General features: G+C 32.0%; 2 protein-coding genes across 6 annotated transcripts in view; both read left to right on the top strand.

Annotated features, from left to right (window-relative positions):
• Positions 1–16,232, top strand: part of LOC109544278 — a 19,845-nt gene extending 3,613 nt beyond the window's left edge. Inside the window, exons 1-6 of one of the 3 annotated variants that reach the window (XM_048666107.1) lie at positions 6,242–6,365; positions 6,423–6,460; positions 10,625–10,711; positions 11,017–11,111; positions 11,169–11,331; positions 12,771–16,232. In XM_048666107.1, the coding sequence (XP_048522064.1) occupies positions 6,440–6,460; positions 10,625–10,711; positions 11,017–11,111; positions 11,169–11,331; positions 12,771–15,575 (3,171 nt within the window). In that variant the 5' untranslated portion in view covers positions 6,242–6,365; positions 6,423–6,439 and the 3' untranslated portion in view covers positions 15,576–16,232. Of the gene's footprint in view, positions 1–6,241; positions 6,461–10,624; positions 10,712–11,016; positions 11,112–11,168; positions 11,332–12,770 lie in introns of those variants that run through there. The other 2 variants (XM_019914374.2, XM_048666108.1) reach the window with 2 other exon arrangements.
• Positions 16,233–18,882: 2,650 nt separating this feature from the next.
• LOC109544272 (staphylococcal nuclease domain-containing protein 1) overlaps positions 18,883–19,520 on the top strand; it is a 7,311-nt gene continuing 6,673 nt past the window's right edge. For 2 of the 3 annotated variants that reach the window (XM_048666105.1, XM_048666104.1), the window contains exons 1-2: positions 18,883–19,003; positions 19,296–19,423. In XM_048666105.1, the coding sequence (XP_048522062.1) occupies positions 18,950–19,003; positions 19,296–19,423 (182 nt within the window). In that variant the 5' untranslated portion in view covers positions 18,883–18,949. The remainder of the gene's footprint in view (positions 19,004–19,295; positions 19,424–19,520) is intronic. The other variant, XM_048666106.1, reaches the window with a different exon arrangement.

Raw genomic sequence — 19,520 nt, 5'->3', positions numbered from 1 at the left:
AGACAGTCGTGAAACTTGCATCTTCAAAGTTCAGGAAGAAATTATTTTCAACAACGGCCTGAAAGCCCGAAAATCTCACCAGTTTCTTAGTTAAATAGTTGCGTGTTTACAAAAAATCATACAAAAATTAACTTTCAATTGCGTCAAAATTCGAGTTGTAAAATAACGATGTTTTCTTATATTTTTGTAAAAGTAGTAAATTTGTTAATTTTTTCGTCGAGTGATTGAACATCACTCCTAAGTAGTACTAATTATTTTTCAATCTTTTTCCTTATATTATCAAATATATATTTTTTATGAATTGTCGCTATAAAAATCCGTCAACTTCTCTTTAATAATTCAATGAATTGAAAGTAAATCGCAAGTGTTTTACAATTATTTTAAAAAAAGATGTATTACTTAGTGCTTAGTCATATATACTAATTAAAACCATACACATACAAAAGTTAAATCTCACGTCATGAAATATAATAACAATTGGCTTATACTTTTTCCGCTGCAAATTAAATATGTATTCCAATACTACCATATCGTATGTACGTGCAAACGAAAGTAAACATAGTAGGTCGGAGCGTAATAATAAAAGTGAAAAGACGAACTAAACTAGTTCTGAAAGTATATTATAGACTTGAGTTTGGCACAAGATTTAGTACGTTAATTCCCGTAGCTAATCCGATAAAATACACCTCTTTATCTCACTATGGAAAATTTAATTTTGCTTTATTCCTATTTGTATTAGGGGCGATGAATAATCAGTTTTGAACTCTGAGAGCTTCTGAACTGCTAGTAAAATTTTAATGGTAAATTCCAATTACGTAATAATAATTTTTTTTATTTTCATGCCTTTAAAACTTGATATTATCACCGGTAATCGGCGAAAGAAAATTTGCTTAGCTAAATAAAGAAAAGTTTATCTGAGACCGCAAATGCTTCAGTTCTCGCAGATACATAGTGTTAACTTTTTAACACAGCCGTTTTTTATTAAAACTTCAAATCATTTTAGGCATTTTAAATTAAACTTTGACTATTAATTAAGCAATTATAATACAACTGCTAAACCAGTTATGGTTACATTGCCGAAGTTCAGACACGTGCCGAGTTGCCGAGTATTAGAATTTTTTAACTAATGCGAAGACAAACGGTCAAGAAGTCATAAAACAAAAATTTTATTATTTTTAACAGGTTTATCTCAGTAATACTATCAATTATTGATTGCAGTAAATTGATCTATTGACCGAGGATAATACCAAATAAATTAGATCAAGTTTCCTCTCATAGCATTCAAATTTATTGTCAATCAGATATTATCCTATTGACTATTTTAACTTTAGTTAATACAATTTTTTTCTTTCTTTGGTTCCTATTTTTGTGCTTGTAAGAAAACAGCTAAATAAATGTACATTAAATTGCATACAAACCTCAACGAAAACTACAGCTTGCTCTTACCAAAAAAACAGAACTTTGTTCGCTCAGTATGTCCGGAGATTTCAATTCTTTATTAACAGGAGACTCATTTTATCGAAAATATACAAAGGCAAAAGATGAAGGCATTCTTGAAACTAGTGAGATTCTCGAGCTTGTAGGTCGTCGCTGTTTCCGCGTCCAGTGTAAACCTTTAAGCAAACCACATCTGAAGATGTAAACCGCTCGTGGTTACAAAAGGTTTGGAATTTTTTTTTCACGACGGCTTAAAAGCCCGAAAAACTCACCAGTTTTAACTAAGTAATTGGATGAACAGAGAGGTTGGCAAGTTACCTCTCTGTTCATTTGAACAGTTTTCATAATCGGCTTAGCATTGTGTCCTCTACGCTTCCCCCATTTCTTCAACATACAAAATTGCGAACTTGAACTAAAATTTGTATGAATCTTCAATTTTCTTTCGAAAAATCACGAGAAACACGATAGTATGTTTGAACTACATCCGATCGAATTACATACGATTTTTATTAATTTTTGTTGTTATTTCGAATGTATTTAAAATTATTTTAATACAATCTAATCTAGTTTAAAGACTTTAACGGTTGGTTGAAAATTCAGTTTAATTCAAAGATGAAAATAGTATACAAACATCTATTGAAAATGGCATCGTTTTTGAGATAACGGGTAGCAAAGTTTACATTTTAATTTCGTTTTTTTAAATAATTCATGCAAATCTTAAGACACTGAAATAAATTTTTATATTCTAGGACTAATCGTAATCGTGTCCAAGTTTTCACCAAATTTACGGAGGACGCCACATGGCACTAATATTTAAATTTTAAATAATAATAACTTTTTTGTGCCTACCCGTATCAACCTGATTTTCAAATAAAATTATTTTCCGTTCACATTTACGTAAGAAAAGTAGTCTTGTTTGAGCTCGCTAAGAGCAACCGTTTTCGACATTTTTCAAACATCTTTTTATTTGTAAATTAATCACAACAAAGTAACAAACATAAACAATTTTTTATTTCCAAAGTACATGTTCAATTATTGGATGTGGTATTGCGTTAAGTCTAAGAATATAGAATTGTAGTACAATATCTTAAGACTTGCGTAAATTATGAAAAAATAAAAATGAAATGTTAACTTTGCTGTATCTCAAAAACAACTGGAATAAAAATATTGTCCTATATGGATGTTAAAATAGAAGCAAATCATAATTTTTTTTCAAAAGTTCAACAAAAACTAATGCTTTAATGTGAAGTTTACAAATCAAATAAAAAATATGAAATTTTCTTGGATTACTGTCTATTCACTGTGTATTTGATTGTGACTCGAATGTGAAGGAAATGCGGAGAAAATTGAAATATCTGTAAGCATTCAGATTTCGATCGTTATCGTGTTGAAATCGTATTGACTTAAAGCATCAAAAAACTGATTTTCGTATTCCAATTGCTGCCTTATTTTAATTGCCATTTTTATATTCACAAAAAGCTCGAACTGTTCCCATTGCTTTGATCTTGCTTTGATGAGTCAAATTGTATTGGAGAGACTGTTTGTCATGAGAAAAATACGCGAATTTAAATTAACTGACTACAAAATTGAAACGATTGCCTGATGAAAAGCGCTTCAACATCTTGCAGGTTGAAGACATCAAGTAAATAACATCTAATAAATTGTAAATGCAGTTTTGGAAGACACTGAAATTAAATTGGAAATTAATCGAGCTGAAACAGAAAGTCTTCATTATTTTGCAAAACTTGAAATATTTGGAAAACGCATTGCAGTATATTTTCTTTATTGTTTCGATGAGTTATAATATACACTTACAAACATCAAACATTTTTGTTCCAATAATCCCCTTTCATCTAATTATAGAAACTTTCTTTTGAATCTCAACTTCAAAGATTGACTCAACTAAACATATTTCAGCTTAACACTTTCATGTGATTAACCACTGATTTCAGTTATATTTGATATAATTTCGAATTTGTTATATCCAGTATACAGAGTTTTCTCTCTCTCGATTCATACAATCATAACCATTAATATAAATAATTACTGTTATTTAGATTTCATACTATACACTGAATTAGCCACACGAGTTCTTTCTCCTCCAATTTCGGGAGTGCGACTTTTACTTTTATAATGAACGCATTTGAATACACTGATTTATGGTATCGAGGAAATGACACCCATATGGCTAATATTCTAGTTAAACCATAATGAGGCACTTGGAACATTTAACATTGACGCGTTAATTTATTGTTTTATTTATGAATTACTTATTAAACCACAGAAAATTTGCAATTTTAATTAAACATAGATTTTTTCAGTGATAAAGCACATGTTTACGTCGACCATATAAGCATTTTCAGTTATAAACAACCATGTGTTTACCATTCGTTAATTGATCAAGATAATATAAGAAACCACTAATTTTGTTGTAATTTTAAGCTGTGCTCTTCAAGCATAACTAAAATATAATAACTTGTCTTGATAGATAGCAACCTCCAATCTTTGGCAGCGTTTGGTGATTTACCAAAGGCGTTTGAAAGCTCGAGCCATAGAATGCTGTTGAGTTAGCTCCAAAAATGTTGCTTTCATCCCTTGCATTGCAATTCGTTTTGGAAGGAAACATACTTTTGGACATTTTTGGCTTGCATGTTTCTGTTCGGCCCACAACAGATAAATCAAACGAAATGAAAATCGAACATGCAACATGGTTAATTATAAAACGCGTTCCGACAGATGGCAAAAAAAACGATTAATCCTCCTATAAGGTGTTATTGACATTGCCCGTCGTAACATACATTACTGCAAGATTCAAAAGTGATCTAGAATATGTAGTAAATGGCCAGAGGCCAACATTGGAATAGCTAAATTGGTTACATTTACTACATGACTGGACTTTCACTCTTAAAAAGCCGCTTTTGTGGAATGGCCGTTTTTAGGTGTGCAAGTCTAAGTGTTGGAAATTATGCGAATGATAAATCATTAATATCAATAGCAAATAATCTGTTTCTTGAAATAGGGACTTTTGAAGATTTTATCATTTCTGGCAATTTTTTTGATTTTTGCGATTAGTGTAGAGTAAATGATCCTTATGCCTACTTTTATTTTTATCGATTTATATCGGCGGTAAAAAAGTTGTTATAAATTGCAGTTCTGCCTTAATGTTTGGCACCAATTTTAAAGTGAATGTGAACTGGCACAGTAAAGCAATCATTTGAAACCATTTGAAAATAAATGGAAGACCTTCGATGGATCAAAAACGATACACGGGCAAAAACTACATATGCGAAAACAGTTATATTTATAGATAAGTTCTATATTGTGCCTCAAAAATTTTTGTTTCTAAAAAAATATTTAATAAAAAACGTGAGGAAATTGTGTCCTTTTTAAAGACAAACATTTTTGAGACAAAATACCCAACAAACAGTTTGTAAAAAAAGTTATACTTATATTGAGAGAAAGTAGTCAAATTAAAAAAAAAACTCTTCTTTTCTTGAAATTTGAGTTTCTCGAAATAAGTAAACCTTTAGCGAATGAAGACGAAGAACAGCACAAAATAAAGAATATAGATGAACTAAAACTTGTAAATCCAGAAAAAATCGACGACTCACAGTTCTCTTTGTTAACCTGTTTCCGCGTAATTCAATAAGCATTGAATTTCCCAAATTTTAGTTTTTAAAAGTTCAAATAAACACCGGAGAAAACGTGTACTATTGTTTTATCTCTGAGCTTGAACAAGAAAGAAACATTCATACTGAATTTGAATTTTCTAAAAATAAACCTGATGCAAAAACGAAAAAAACAGTATGTTTAATTGCACTCGTGGGCATTAGATATAAAACGGTGGATAAACCAGTTCTTATTTGCTAAATATTCCCGCACCATAATCAAAAACCGATTGTTTCCGAAATAGAAAACATAAAATTTACATATAAAATTGCCCTTTGTGTATTTCACCTTACAGCTTAATTGCATGGTACATCGAGACACTCCCAAAACGTGATGGAACTTTCTTTTTGTTGGCTGGCGCAGCCTTGGGCCGACCTTGCAAGAAGAAGATTGGTAGTTTTGATTAAATACAATTGATAAAATGGCCCAATGAATTGATAAATATCAAGTACTCTATCGATATCGGTAGATGTGAAATAAATTACGCCAATAATTGACTGCCGCTCCTAAATAAGCAGGAACTTTCTTTCTCAACGAACCGTAACAAGTTTTTTTCAATTACTGAATGAGTCCATTATTTAGGGATTTATAGGTGTCATTCAGTAATTTGGCGTTAATAGTTGTATGTGTATTTGTAAATTTTGGGTAGAAATTAAGGAAGAATTCGTTTTCTTCTAACCACCAATAGACGGAACACATCGGAACTGACGCACATGCAACTAATGCAAATTCCCAAATAGCTCAACTCTAAAGAATTTAAAAAATCTATAGCAAGCTTTTTCGAAAACATCATTGAAAATCGTAACTACTTGAGTACATTTAAAACGGATTGAAATCGAATTACAAAACAGTAGGATAAAAGTGCGTTTATTTTCTTTGTTAAATTTACTCTAGATTAAGTTTATTTTATAATTTTTGGCGAAATAAAAACCTACATTAGAGTTCTTTTTCGCTATTTGAAAGCTGTTTCAAGCAAATAACTGCAATTTAGTGTTTTGTTGTGTGAGTCCTAACCATAATGCAATTTATTAAATAATAAAACAACATTATCGACTTTTTTCCTTTACGTTCGAATCTTTCGAGCATAGGCTATGGGTCGGGCTCAGCAAAACAGGTGAAAGGGGTTCTCATCTTAAAACAAACTTGGCGAGATGAAATGCGGTTCAGCATTTCTAAAAGAGAGTACTTCGCGAAGAGTTGTATGCAGACTCGCCGTCTTACCGTCCGGATCTAGATCCGTGCAACATTTACATCTAGTGGTAGTTTTTATTAAATTTAATTGAGAATATTCAATCGGATTTAACGCTTTTTTCCAGTGATATTGTGCCAAAAAATGCCTGGTCATGTAGAGCAGGTTAGTGAAAACATTCGATGATTTTGGATACATTTTTTATTGAGACAACAATCTGCAACATTAGCGTTGTGTTTTGACGAATTCGTAGTATTTTACTAGAAATTCGTAAATTGATTTAAGAAAATTTAGAAGTTAAATGAAACTTGAAGCGGCAATTTGTTAGGAGTCTAAACAAAAATCATCTTAAAATCAAATAAAATAAATATTACAAAAAAGATATGTAGGTATATCATAAAAAATCAACTGCTGCAACAGTAATAAAATAATAGCAACATAACACGTCAATTTGATGCCTTTTTGACGCATACAGGTTGATTAATAAATATCCTAAAATATTTTTGGATTAATTTCTTTCCTCTCTTATCAACTAATTCGGGGAAAACATGACTTGAAATGCTTTGTTTCGGATATACATTATGTGTAAACAAATTACACTAAAATTAAGGTTTATAACGTACTTTCTTTGTAGAATTGTTCTTTCTGTTTTCTGTTTCTTTCTGTTTTCGAAAAGATAAGAAATGTGCGTATAAATTAGACACAAGAATCTCCTTAACGATTTGTTTAACCTCAACTTAAAAAAGTTTTCGTAGACATTTGTTAAGATAAAAAAAACCGAAATACAAACGACTGTTTGGGAAAACATGAAATGCTCCAACTATATATAAATAAACTATTTTTTCTAAACTAAAAATAAATATAACTAGTAAAAAGACTTAACAAACTTCTGTATTCTAAACTATCAAACTTTTGAACTGGGAAACAGAAAAATATGTTCCTTATTTTCAGAAAGGAATTACTTTTCAACTTAATTGGAGAATTAAAGAAACAATTAAAGTTCAATAAAATCAGTAGGTTTTTTAACGTGAATATAACCAATTTTGAATAAAATAATTTTTTCAAACTGCATAAATTAGCATTGGTATTAAATAGAAATTGATACTTTTGAATTATTTTAAGAACAAACAACATAATTGTTTAATTTAATTTTATTTTTTAAATAAACTATTTGATGTTTTCCAATTAATTTCATGCTTTATTCACGGTTTGAGAGTGCGAATTAGATTTTTGCATTAATGTTTTTATATTATTAGCTAAATTATTTATGCTGTTGTGTAATATTTCTTTTTTCTTAAGTAATTGATACTCTGTCCTGTAGGCCTGCACGGGATTTTATAGTAGTTATAGGCAGATATATTTTTATGAACTATCCTCCCTGTAAATGAGTTTTATGAAAACAGTTGGCTTTAGGTTGGGCGAAATTAATCAAATAAATTTAATTTAAAAAAACAAAAACGAAAAACAAAAGTTAACAAAGAAATAAAAACGAAGAATTAATCCAGAATAATCCAATTAATCCAAATGTTTCAAGTAATTAAATATTTAATAAAACACTCAGTCTACTTAGTACTTTACTTAAGTAATAACAAGTTAGCATTTGGTATAGTGTGGTATTTTTTATTCAAAAGAAATTTCTGGATTTCAGTCAATTTTATTGTTTACCATTTAAAATGTCACAAAAACGTTTCGATGTTTTTCTCCACCATCATCAGTTTGTCTAAAATATACATTCACATTAGTTATTAGTTTAAAAGAAGAGCTCTGTTAAATATACATACTAAAATCCAAATTACAAACATATTAAAAAGTATATTAAAATCGTTTGAATCTTTTGGGATTACAGGTGATGAGTCAGGACAATCATGTTCGGGAAAAGATTAGAATTTATTTTTCGATTATAATTTCGATTTTAATATACTTTTTAATATGTTTGTAATTTGTATTTTAGTATGTATATTTAACAGAGCTCTTCTTTTAAACGAATAACGAATGTGAACGTATATTTCAGACAAACTGATGATTGTGGAGAAAAACACCGAAACGTTTTTGTGACATTTGAAATGGTAAACAATAAAATTGACCGGAACCCAGGAATTTCTTTTGAATTAAGTTGAAATACAGTCAGGAAAATATACACAAAGTATTTTTATGTTAAAAATGTAAACATTCTCCTCATTATTATGCTACAATAATAGCGTGCATCCGCATTATTATGTAAGTATTTGTTCCGATTGAAAAAACACTTAGAAAGTCAAAGAAAGTACGTCCATTAAGGTAAATTCTACAACACAAACCTGTCACTTTTTTATTTTGGTTTCAATTTCATTCATTGCGATTTCATTAGGAACTGTTGGATTTTTGAAAGCAAGATATATTTTTCAGTAACCTTTTTCTTTAAGAATCCGCCGATTTTTGTTACATGGAAGTAATTTTCTTTGGAATTCTTCCATAGTTTATAATAGTGTATATACAGTAATATTTCAGTAAATACATATTTTAGCAAGAAATTATTTAAATACATTTAAAATAAAATTTTCTTCAACATCCTGGAACAACGAGAAAGGGTCGCGATAGCACAGAGCAAATAATAATCCAATGTTCCAAAATAATAAATATATTATTGGATGCAACTACCTTATAATTAAATATCAACCATACATTTGCATCCAAAACAAAAACTTGTTGAATCGCAGTAATAAGCTGAAAATGCAATCAATTCCAAAGAGCAGAAATTTATCGTTTAACGTAATACTACATACCAGGAAGCAGGCACTAAAGTGTTTTAAAAATAATAAATTTCATCTCGTAAAGTGCAGTGGAAGACAATTAAACACCTGAAGACATTTACCTACCTGCAGGCGCCACTTCATTGAAGCGAATGGGGCAATTAAATTTCCTCTTACTATATTTGCAATGAAGATTATTTAGGTTTAAAAATTGATTGATTGCTTTAACCTTGTTCGAGAAGGATCTATGCGTAATTAGTTTTTGGAATATTAATAGTGAACCCTTCATATAAAATTGCGACAATTCATTGTTACTTAGAAAGTAATTGCTTGCATGCAGGTGAACTAGCCATGTATCTTCAAAATGTATCTTCAGGAACTTTAGTGAAGGTACTTTCATTCCGGCGTTGCTGTTTAAGTCATTTATTATCTAGTCCTTTTATGACTACAAGTCTTGTTCCCTTTTTGTCAGTTTCCTATTGATGCATCACATATAAATTAACAAAGAGTAATTTACAATGCATACTTTAATTGCAATTTCTCTCAAAAATAATGTACCATTTGTTGAAACATTCATGAAATATAAATTACGCATTACGGCTTTAGCCAATTTAAATAATATTAGCGATTTTAATGTCTTCTCTAGGCTTCGCTTTGATTAATCTGTAAATAATGCATCAGATATTAGATCTGCACTTCTTTCACTGCCATTAACAATTCGCATGCTTTCTTTGGACAATGAATAATCGCAATTGTTTGGCTGGCAATACAAGAAGAAGGCAATGAATTAATTACTCCATTGTTGTAAAAACAACGAAATTTCACAATGCTTCATTGAAATTCCGTGCAGTAGTGAACAAGTTGGACATTTTATGGTCCAAAAGTTGAATTTTCTATTCAATACACTAATATATAGCAGATTTCCAATACAAAATTTAAATGTCGGCTATTGAGGACATCCTAATCAGGGCATATTGAGTTCGGTTCAATTAACAATCGACCACATCGTTATAAATACTCTTTCCCACAAAAAATTCGGCTATACGTTTCATAAAACCGCAAAGAATAAATTGACACTATTCCGGTTTTTTTGGTTTTGTCTCGTTATTTCTACGTGCTTTAGAGCTGGAACAGTGTTGATCTACTTCTGCTTATAATAATTTTATTTTCAAATAAACAATATAAATCGAAAAATGATGAAGAAGGATTTTTATTTCAGCATTTCTAATTAGAAAAGCTGGATAGAAAAGTTGCTGACATATCAATTAAATTAAAGTAGAATTTTGTGCTACGGTGCTATCAAATTCAATTCAATTCAACATCAATATATTTCAGAAAAAATATAAAAATAACAGAAACATATAAACTTTAGCAACTTATCATGACTTTAATAGATCAAAATTATTCTAGCTGAAATTTTCTGGTAGACAAGCGCATAGAACATTATAACCATGGTGTTACTCAGCAGAAGACTCAAAATGATTTCATTCAGATATCCATCGGTCTTTACTTCATTTAACGGTTGGCAGCAATAAATATTTCTGAGAGGCATGCCCTTCTTGAACTACATATAACTTTTGTCTTCCGATTTACTTTTCAGATTGCGCTCATATTTATACTTATCTTTATAAATATCCATGCAACAAAACCTCCCGGATTCGTAGCGCCGCCCAAAGACTACGACCCTGTAAGTAGATGCTTATTGGTTTTGAGGTTTTCAATATTTATTTGAAAATATTTAAGTATTGTTTGTCTTTTAAATATAAAAAATAATTTAAAAATTAAAAATTAATTAAGATTTGGTTTGATTGTGAAAATGTTCCTTTAACACAACCAATCAAGGCAAAGACTAGTTAATATTTTGATCTTAAAACTGCACACAAAGTGTTATCAATTCTCAGCTATAAAATATTTTTGTTGTTTAACAAAATAGAAAAAAAGTTCATTATTGTGATAATCAATTCTGTCACCCTATTTCAATGAAATTTTCAGAATCCACCAAAATATGAATATGGTTACAGAATACAAGAGGAGAAAGTGACGCAAGGTAAAGATGAGGAACGAGATGGAATATATGCGCAAGGAAGGTAGGTATTTAAATATAAATTCCGTTTATTGAAACAACCAAAAATCTCTTCCTGCAGATACTACGTGGAAAATGGCACTGAATCCAATCAGTACGTGAAATATTTCGCTGATGATTGGGGATATCACCCGGTAGTGGAATATAGTAATTCTAGTCCACACAGCAAAAGTTCTGCAAATTTTGCCTTTGGCGAAGAAGCGATAAAATTGAAGAATAATGAGGTAAATCAAGTTTTTTAGAACGGAGATTTTAAAATTCTTTTCTGACACTAAATTGAAAAACGATAAATAATTTTCAATTAGTAGCAAAAGAAAAATAATTAATTGTGAAAGACATACAGTTAGCACATATACAAATACACACATGCCTATTCATCAATGTATAAAAATAGATCAAAGTATTCTCATGTGAATCTTTATTATAAGGTTTATTCTAAAGTATTTGCGCCAAAGGAAAAGAAAGTATTTTATTGAATATTAAGTGTGATAACAATAAAATAGTTGTTCTTATAAATTTGATTGACTTTCAATTGAGCACTAATTTTCGTGTCTGAAATGTACTTGTATTTTTTCGACTAATGAAGAACTTCGAAATCGACCAAACATCATCGATTTAACCGTTTTCGTTTCAGACAAATGTGCAACTATTTTTTAATGGATATTCAATAAAGAACAAATTTTAGATAAGGAACAGGAACGAAATTTTAAATAATATAGATATATGACGATCAAGTTCTTCCAAACAATTGGGGTCTCCAAAGCAATGAAATATTCAGAGATATTTAAAGTTCCAAAGGCAAATTGTTGAAAAACGGAACAAAATAAAAACTGCTCAATTTTCTTTAAAGAAAACTAAATTTAAAAATTCTCATAATACTTTTCAGGCGATAAAATTGTATCAGAAAAACTAGAGCCGGATGATACAAAAATCCGTGTTATATCTTTTAGGAAATTTTTCTACGAAAGTTTTTTATTAAACTTTTGGTTCAACGTTTTGTTGCATAATCAAGATTAATTTATCTTTTATAAATTCGGACCTCTAGACATTATTGCACAAATCGAGTATCTGATAATTTGATTAATAAATAGATAATTGCAAAAAAAGTATTTCCATGAGTAATTCGTGTACTGGATTGGACAACATAAGACTTCATAAGCGCTTAGCATTAGCGGAATAGAAAAATATTTCAAAATAGAATTTTACGGTGCACAAATTTTCACAGTTTCTAAAATTTAATTCACTCTTTGTGTCTTACGGTTTCCAATATCACTCAGTGATGATGCTTAAATTTCCAACATATGTGGTCAAAAATAATGAGTAAACAGTGGCAACTAAACAAAGCGCCACTGATTAATCAAGTTCTATTACTTGAAGTTAATAAAAGACTCAAAATGTTAACCACATTTGAAAAAAAAATGTGAAATAATGAATGAAGAATAAAAACCGAATATTTTTACATAATAAACACCGAGGAAAATATAAAGCAAGTTAAGCAATTTTTTACGATTAGTTGAAAATTTGACTGACTCTGGATAATTGCATTTCTTCCTTAAGCATTCATAATTTAGAAGATTCAATTCAGATTAATACAACAATCAAACAAAGTCAACTAAGTAACCTAAATATGTATTATCAACAACATTAATATTTTTCTATCCAGAAATCCATTCCTCAAGACCCGTCTGATCCAGGCAAAGCAGAGAATCTTTCAAAGCTGAATCCATCTAATGAACAACTCGATCCAGCTTTACACTTAAGCAAAGATCCTGCCGATGCTGGCCTGAATACACAACTACCCCCGGCAGATTCAACTTATCCTTTGCAAACTCTGATTCTGCAACCACAAGATCCTGCAGAAAGCACAGAATTCGATCGTCCCAACCAACAATTATTCCAGCGACCGAACAGTTTATCCGAATCTAACAATCCGTTGAATCAAATTCTTCAATTAGGTGGTGATCCAGAAAATACGATTATCAGTCCGCAGGGACTACCTAACGCTCCTAGTGATCCAAATGACCAAAAACTGCAAAACAGGCATTTATTAGTAGACTACAAAACACCCACTCAGGACCTTAACAGTAAAACGCCGGTGTTTTATCTGATTCAAACGCCACAAGTGGATAATTTTCCGAATATTCGCCTAACTAATAATCCTACTGAAGCAGAAAATCCACTGCGTCAGTTGCTACACGCCCAGAATAATCAAGCACAGCAAGAAGAAACATCAGGAAAGCCGGAAGATGAACGCAAACTGGAGCAATTGGAATCGCTTCCTAATCCAGAAGCACTGGTAGGAAATCCTGACATCAATCAACCAACAGACAATAATGCCCTTAGTGATATTCTTTTCAATAACGACAATGAAAACCTACTGGAAACCGCTCCACTAGTAAAACCTCCGAATCAAATTGTGCAGGTTCAAAAGTCTGCCCCCAGTGCTCAATATATCGAATTTGGGACCAGGCTGCACCCAAAAAACCCACTCTTGAACACCAAAAAGTTAATAGACTCTACTAGAAACCTGGTGAGTGGTGATGATGTTCTAAATCTGAATGCTGCCATTTCTGATGCAGATTCTTCCAATGATGGCCTCGAGAGTAGCACCCTTCATAATCTACTTCGACAGTATGTTTCACCTACCATTCTAGCATCAACTTCTCCAGCTCCAGATTTTTCTCCAGTAGAAAGTTTACTGAACGAACCAATTGTAGTTGCAGACTCTGCACTGGATGCAGAAGCCAAACCGGTGACTGAAAAAACTGAGGAAAACAAAGAACAATACACAAGCACCGCTAGAAATTTTATTGCTTCCACTACACCAAAAACTAGCAAAGGAGTTACGGACAATAGTAATCAGGTCTTAGTAACTCCAAGACCAGTAAGTTCGCAGTTTCTAGCTCCTATCACGGCTGGAGTGCAGCTGCAGCAAGTAGAAGAACAACTAAGTGAAGACACCCGGACTGTAGAAACGCATGGGAAAACTTCGGTGCAAATTCAAAAAACCATCCCCTACTACCTGGGCATGTACGAGTATCCGTTAGGATTCGATATTCTATCTAGCGGGGAACAAAATTCTGGGCAGGTAAGATCAGCCGAAGATAAAGCCGTGGAAAATATTGAACTGGGAAAAACCTTGCTGTATTTTCCCGAACAACAATCTCCGAAGGCTGAACAACTAATTACAAACTCTCACAGTGAGGATCAAACTCAAATACTTAACGACATTAACTCGAATCATTTGGGCAACCAACAGCAAGAGAATGAGGCGCAAGAGATTAACCAAGGTAGGGGCCAGCTATTGCTTAAAATCAATCAAGATCAGCAGAACGTTGCTGCCGAAGACCAATTGCCTGAGACTCTAATAAATTTCGAGCAAGTAGGAGACTACCAATCATACCGTGAAAAAGAGGCCGAAAGTCCTGCTGTCGTAACTCAAGTGGTTGAGAAACCCGTTCCTTATCCTGTGGAAAAGATTGTAGAAAGACCCGTACAAGTTCCAGTAGAAATTACGAAATATGTGGACAGACCATATCCGGTTGAAGTACGCGTTCCTTATCCTCAACCTTATGCTGTGGAAAAGGTGGTTGAACACATAGTGAAGCAACCGTATCCCGTAGAGGTCAAGGTACCAGTACAAGTGCCCGTACCAGTTGAAAAAATCGTGGAGCGCAAAGTGCCAGTTCCGTATTACATAGAAAAACCGGATGAAAAAATAGTTGAAAAACCAATAGAAAAAATTGTGGAACGCAAGGTGCCGTATTTTGTTGAAAGACCTGGAGCTCACTACCTGGGGAGGCCGTTTTCAGTACCATCCAACTCGCAAGGATACCTGTTACAGATTCCTGGTCTATTCAGCAAGCAGAAATACAGCACTTTAGTGCAGAATGCCTATCAACCGTCCGCACTACAAGTACATTATTCGAATTTGAAACCACCTCAACAGCCATTCGGTCATAATGGTTTACAACAATATTTCTCCTATGCCCCTGAAAATAATCAGTACTTGCCACCTAAACAAAATATGCGCATAAATAACGGCCGAATCCCCACTAAGCTGAAAAAGTTAAATCTGTTGGTGTTTCCAAGAATGAATATTGCCAATTTACCGCCAGTTACTAGCAATCCACACGATCTATATCGGACCTCCCCTCAACATCAGTCTGCAAGGTTCTCCAATGCTCAACTTAACAATGGTTATCTGCCCCCATTTTCATCACCCGACAGTAACCAAGCTGAAGGATCTTCAAATTACGCATATAATGTGAAGAAACCTGAACAACCCATTGGACTAATACCACCGAAAAGGCCTGCAGCTTCTGACGCTGGAAAAAATCGCCTTTCCAGGTCGCATTTCGACGACAGCAGCGTTAGAATGGAATATGGATTTATGCCTCCCCTAATACCTTCACTCGAAATAGATGAGCAAGGTCGGCCTATTGAGAAAGACGATAATAAGAATTAGGACGTGATGTAAGTTGCCATTTATCCTAGATAGAATAACAAGCAGAACGAAGCTGTTGGATGTATAAGTTTAGTTTGGGGTGTTGAGGCTAATTTGATGAAGAAAAATTAGTAAATTGAACATTCTACAAAGTGATATTCCGACAAAACTGAGCAAAAGAAATTCTGGGAAGCTGCTTATGCTATTTGAAGGTGGAAATAGATGGATGTAGAAGATATTTGACTTTTTCGTTTTACCATTTAGTTATAAGCGACTTTATATGTAATTTAAAATAATTATACAGCTTCGCACATACATAGATTAAGTACAATCTTGCGCGTTTGTAATGAACTTCCTACATTTATATATCTACTGTTCTTGCCTAAGCCATGTTACTAAAAACAGTTGAGCAGATAGGTAGATGTGCATAGTATTACTGATTAACTTTGGTTACCGAACATACCTCGAACAAAACTATAAAATATGAAAACTATGAAAATAGCGTACCTACTACCTATTTATTTATTTAGTATAATTTTGGACAATTTTCAGAAAGTGAAATGCCAGCACACTATTAAATAGCGATTAGATTTAAAATGACTAGTATTAAGTCACCGTAAGTTTATTTTTAATAAAATACATTTAATTATTATACAGTAGTTCTTGTGATGTTTGTGTTGAATTTAGTGAGTAAAAATATACATTAAACAGTGTAAACTAGACTTTTATTTCAGGTAATAAACAACTGATCATATGTAGTCAATTAAACGTATAACAGAGTAACAAACAAATGCTTCCTAAGTGTTTCGGGTATTGGAACCTGGTTGTGGAAAATAATTCCTCCTGACGTTTCGCAAGTACGAGTGGCTCGCATCTTCAGAGGTATTACACACATACACAAAATACGAAGTTTGTTTTATTGAATTTCATTGAATCTTTGTCGGAGTTTGTGTTTGAATCAGTCCAGCCTGGGGTTTAATATCAGTCCAGTATAAGCTTTCGAGCGAAAACGCCCCTGAAAGTTAGTACTTAGAGTGACTGATAATTTGAAAACCGCTTTCTGAAATTTCTAATAAAATCTCTATTAAAAATTATAGGAGATTGTTGTAGTAAAGTGGAAGATTCATTTACCAATCCAATTCGACTTTGGCTCATAATTCCAAAATGGTATAAGATTTGTTGAATGAGACTTGTAATTTTTTCATTTATCTATTAATACTTATTTTTTAGTTTTTCTTGCAAGCCAATTTTGCAAATGTGATTGAATATAAATTTGCAATTTTAAATTTGTTTCTAGTTTTTAAGTTAAATTTGCCGCTTTGATGTGCGAGTATTTTACGTTCATGCGACTGAATGAATGAAAATTACTTTAAAAAATCTTTATGAGTCCAACAAAAATTGACCACTTTCATTTTAACTAGTTTTGTCATTTCACAGCAGTCTTCAAATGTACCAAGTAATAGAAAACTTTTTGAAGTCTGTTTAATTTAATAATTTAATAACTAATACAGGGCTGAAATTACTTTAAAACATTATTATATTCTGATACTCCTGCTTCACTATGAGTTATCTGAAAGTTTGGAAAGTTGGTTAACGAAATGAGAAAAAGTCAGTAGAAAATTATGTTCGTGTTTAGTAGTGATTTTAAAGCAATTGTGTGGTAGGTAAGAATGTTTGTCTTTAATTGAATATTTCTAACAATAATTTCTAAGAATAATGCACCGGTTTCTCACAGAGTAATATTTTGATTTTGACCAATATGTAAGTATATCTCACATTTCTAGTTTAGTTTGACTTACTTCTTGGTACTTTCTTCATACTTTGGTTTAAAGGTTGAAATAGAATATAAGATAGAATTGTCTTACTTTTATGAAAATGTGTTCTATTGACATCAATGAGACCCCGAAAGTTCAGGCTCTGAACCATTATCTTGAACTATAATTCATGTTTTATAATGTAAGCATACCTATCTAATCTGAGCAACTTGTAAGAGATCTAAAGCGACTCGTTGAAGACAGAAAAAGAAATTCGAAAAAGATTATTTACCGCAATGAAAAGAAATCCACCTTTGAGTTGAACTAAGTTTTAAACCAAATAGAAGCTTAGTAGCTAGGGTCAAAATCACTTTAAAGTAAAATCTTATGCCAATAGCAAAATATCCATCGTTTCTCTATGCCGGAAAAACTTGCTCAACATTGGAACCACAAAGTCTTACTTTTCACGCCTTGAAGCTCCATTTAACAAATTATATTGCTTGGATAAAAATATACGGGTTCAAGTAAATATGAGATAAAAGTAATAATTAATTTACTGAAAAAACACTCCATATAATTTATAAATGAAAATAAAAATAAAAATATTTAATAGAAAATAAAAGTTTTTGGAAATATTTTAGGAGAACCAACTTGTAGCTTATTACCTACACTGTGCCTATTAATTCAAGAAATTTCAAAATTTTGTTGTTTTTTTCGGAGGATTTTGAGTTTTTGGAGGATTTTTGCTTATAAATAATTTCTGACGATACCAGAGAATAGCATTAATAATGACATCCGAAACTTTTTTCCGAAACGAAAAAAAGACCAGTTTTTAGAAGGCTAAACAAATTCACTCGTTTTTCCCATAAAAAATCAATGGAAACTTGAAGTGATTTTTGAGGCACATGATATAAATCGACTTTAAAAGTCCAATTTCTTCTAGCGCAGAGTTTTTAAAGCATATAGAAGATATTTTTACCGGAGAAGAGAGTCCTCGAATGTGGAAAAAGGTCCAGACTATCCACTTCCAGTGTCCGGTCTAAACTATTATCAATCTAAACTTACAAACTTTCGTAGATTTATGTTTAAACACTGCTCAGTTTATAAAGAAAATTTAATGTTATTAAAATTTTAAATTAATTAATTATTAAATTACACTGACCGAACCTAGCTATAGGAAAGTGTAATTTGTTTTGTTCCAGTTTTGTTATTAATACCAAAAAAAAACCATTTAACCAATATGCATGCATAAGGCAGCGTTACAATTTACACTAATTTTTTGGTTTGATCTAGATAATTATACGTCCAAAATCTCCTGTCCCTGTTTGTTTCCACACATTTTTATTCAAAAACAATCTGAGCATTTTCTGAATATTAGTGCATATCAACAGAATAACAGGGTCTTATATATTCTTATCAACTGGTTACAATTAAACAATATATTATTATTTCTAATACAATTTTAGCTCCACGCTTTTGATATACCGACAATGTGCAGCGCAGTTGATCCTCCAAAGTGTGTTGCACTTTCACTTGACCTGCCAGTTCGACGCCACGTGACGTCCAAATTCTCTTTTGGATGTCACTTTTGACAGGCCAGTCTTTTGTAATCTTTACAATTTGGAAGTTGATGGAATCAAAATGACGACCCCAACAGCCCCCGTTCAAATTCCAAAGAAAGGAATTGTTAAACAGGTTAGAATAGCCAGATTTATTCATTTAAACTTTATTTATTTGGTGTGTAATTGCCTTAAATGGTTTCTTTCATTTTAACTGAGAATCCCCAGGCCTTTCTGGTGAATGCCATGTTGGCACCATAAGGTACTGTAAATAGTGGCTTAAAACAAATATGCCCTGAACTGTTTTAAGTGATATTTTAGTTTGAGGATGTATCTTATTCAAGAAATCTAATTTAATCTTTATCTTTTACAGATACTTCGCCCTAACCTAAGTGAATTAAGTCTCTAAACATGTGTTCTTATTTCAGGTCTTATCTGGAGACGCTGTTGTTATTCGGAGCCTGAATGGAGCCCCACCACCAGAGAAACAGTTGGCCTTTTCTGGAATTACTGCCCCTAAGCTAGCAAGAAGGCCTGGAGCACCTGGCGAAGGCTCGTAAGTACCTAGAGTCCCACGCTGCCCGGTTTGAAAATGTCAAGAGAATTGTACTAAGTATTATGCGGTTACATAAAACCTAATTATTTATAGTAAA

This window comes from Dendroctonus ponderosae, unplaced genomic scaffold (genome assembly GCF_020466585.1).
Source record: "Dendroctonus ponderosae isolate FM_Combo_2020 unplaced genomic scaffold, Dpon_F_20191213v2 Dpon_F_20191213_4, whole genome shotgun sequence".
NCBI classification, from domain to species: Eukaryota; Metazoa; Arthropoda; class Insecta; order Coleoptera; family Curculionidae; genus Dendroctonus; species Dendroctonus ponderosae.
This window is presented reverse-complemented; position numbering and strand designations above follow the sequence as displayed.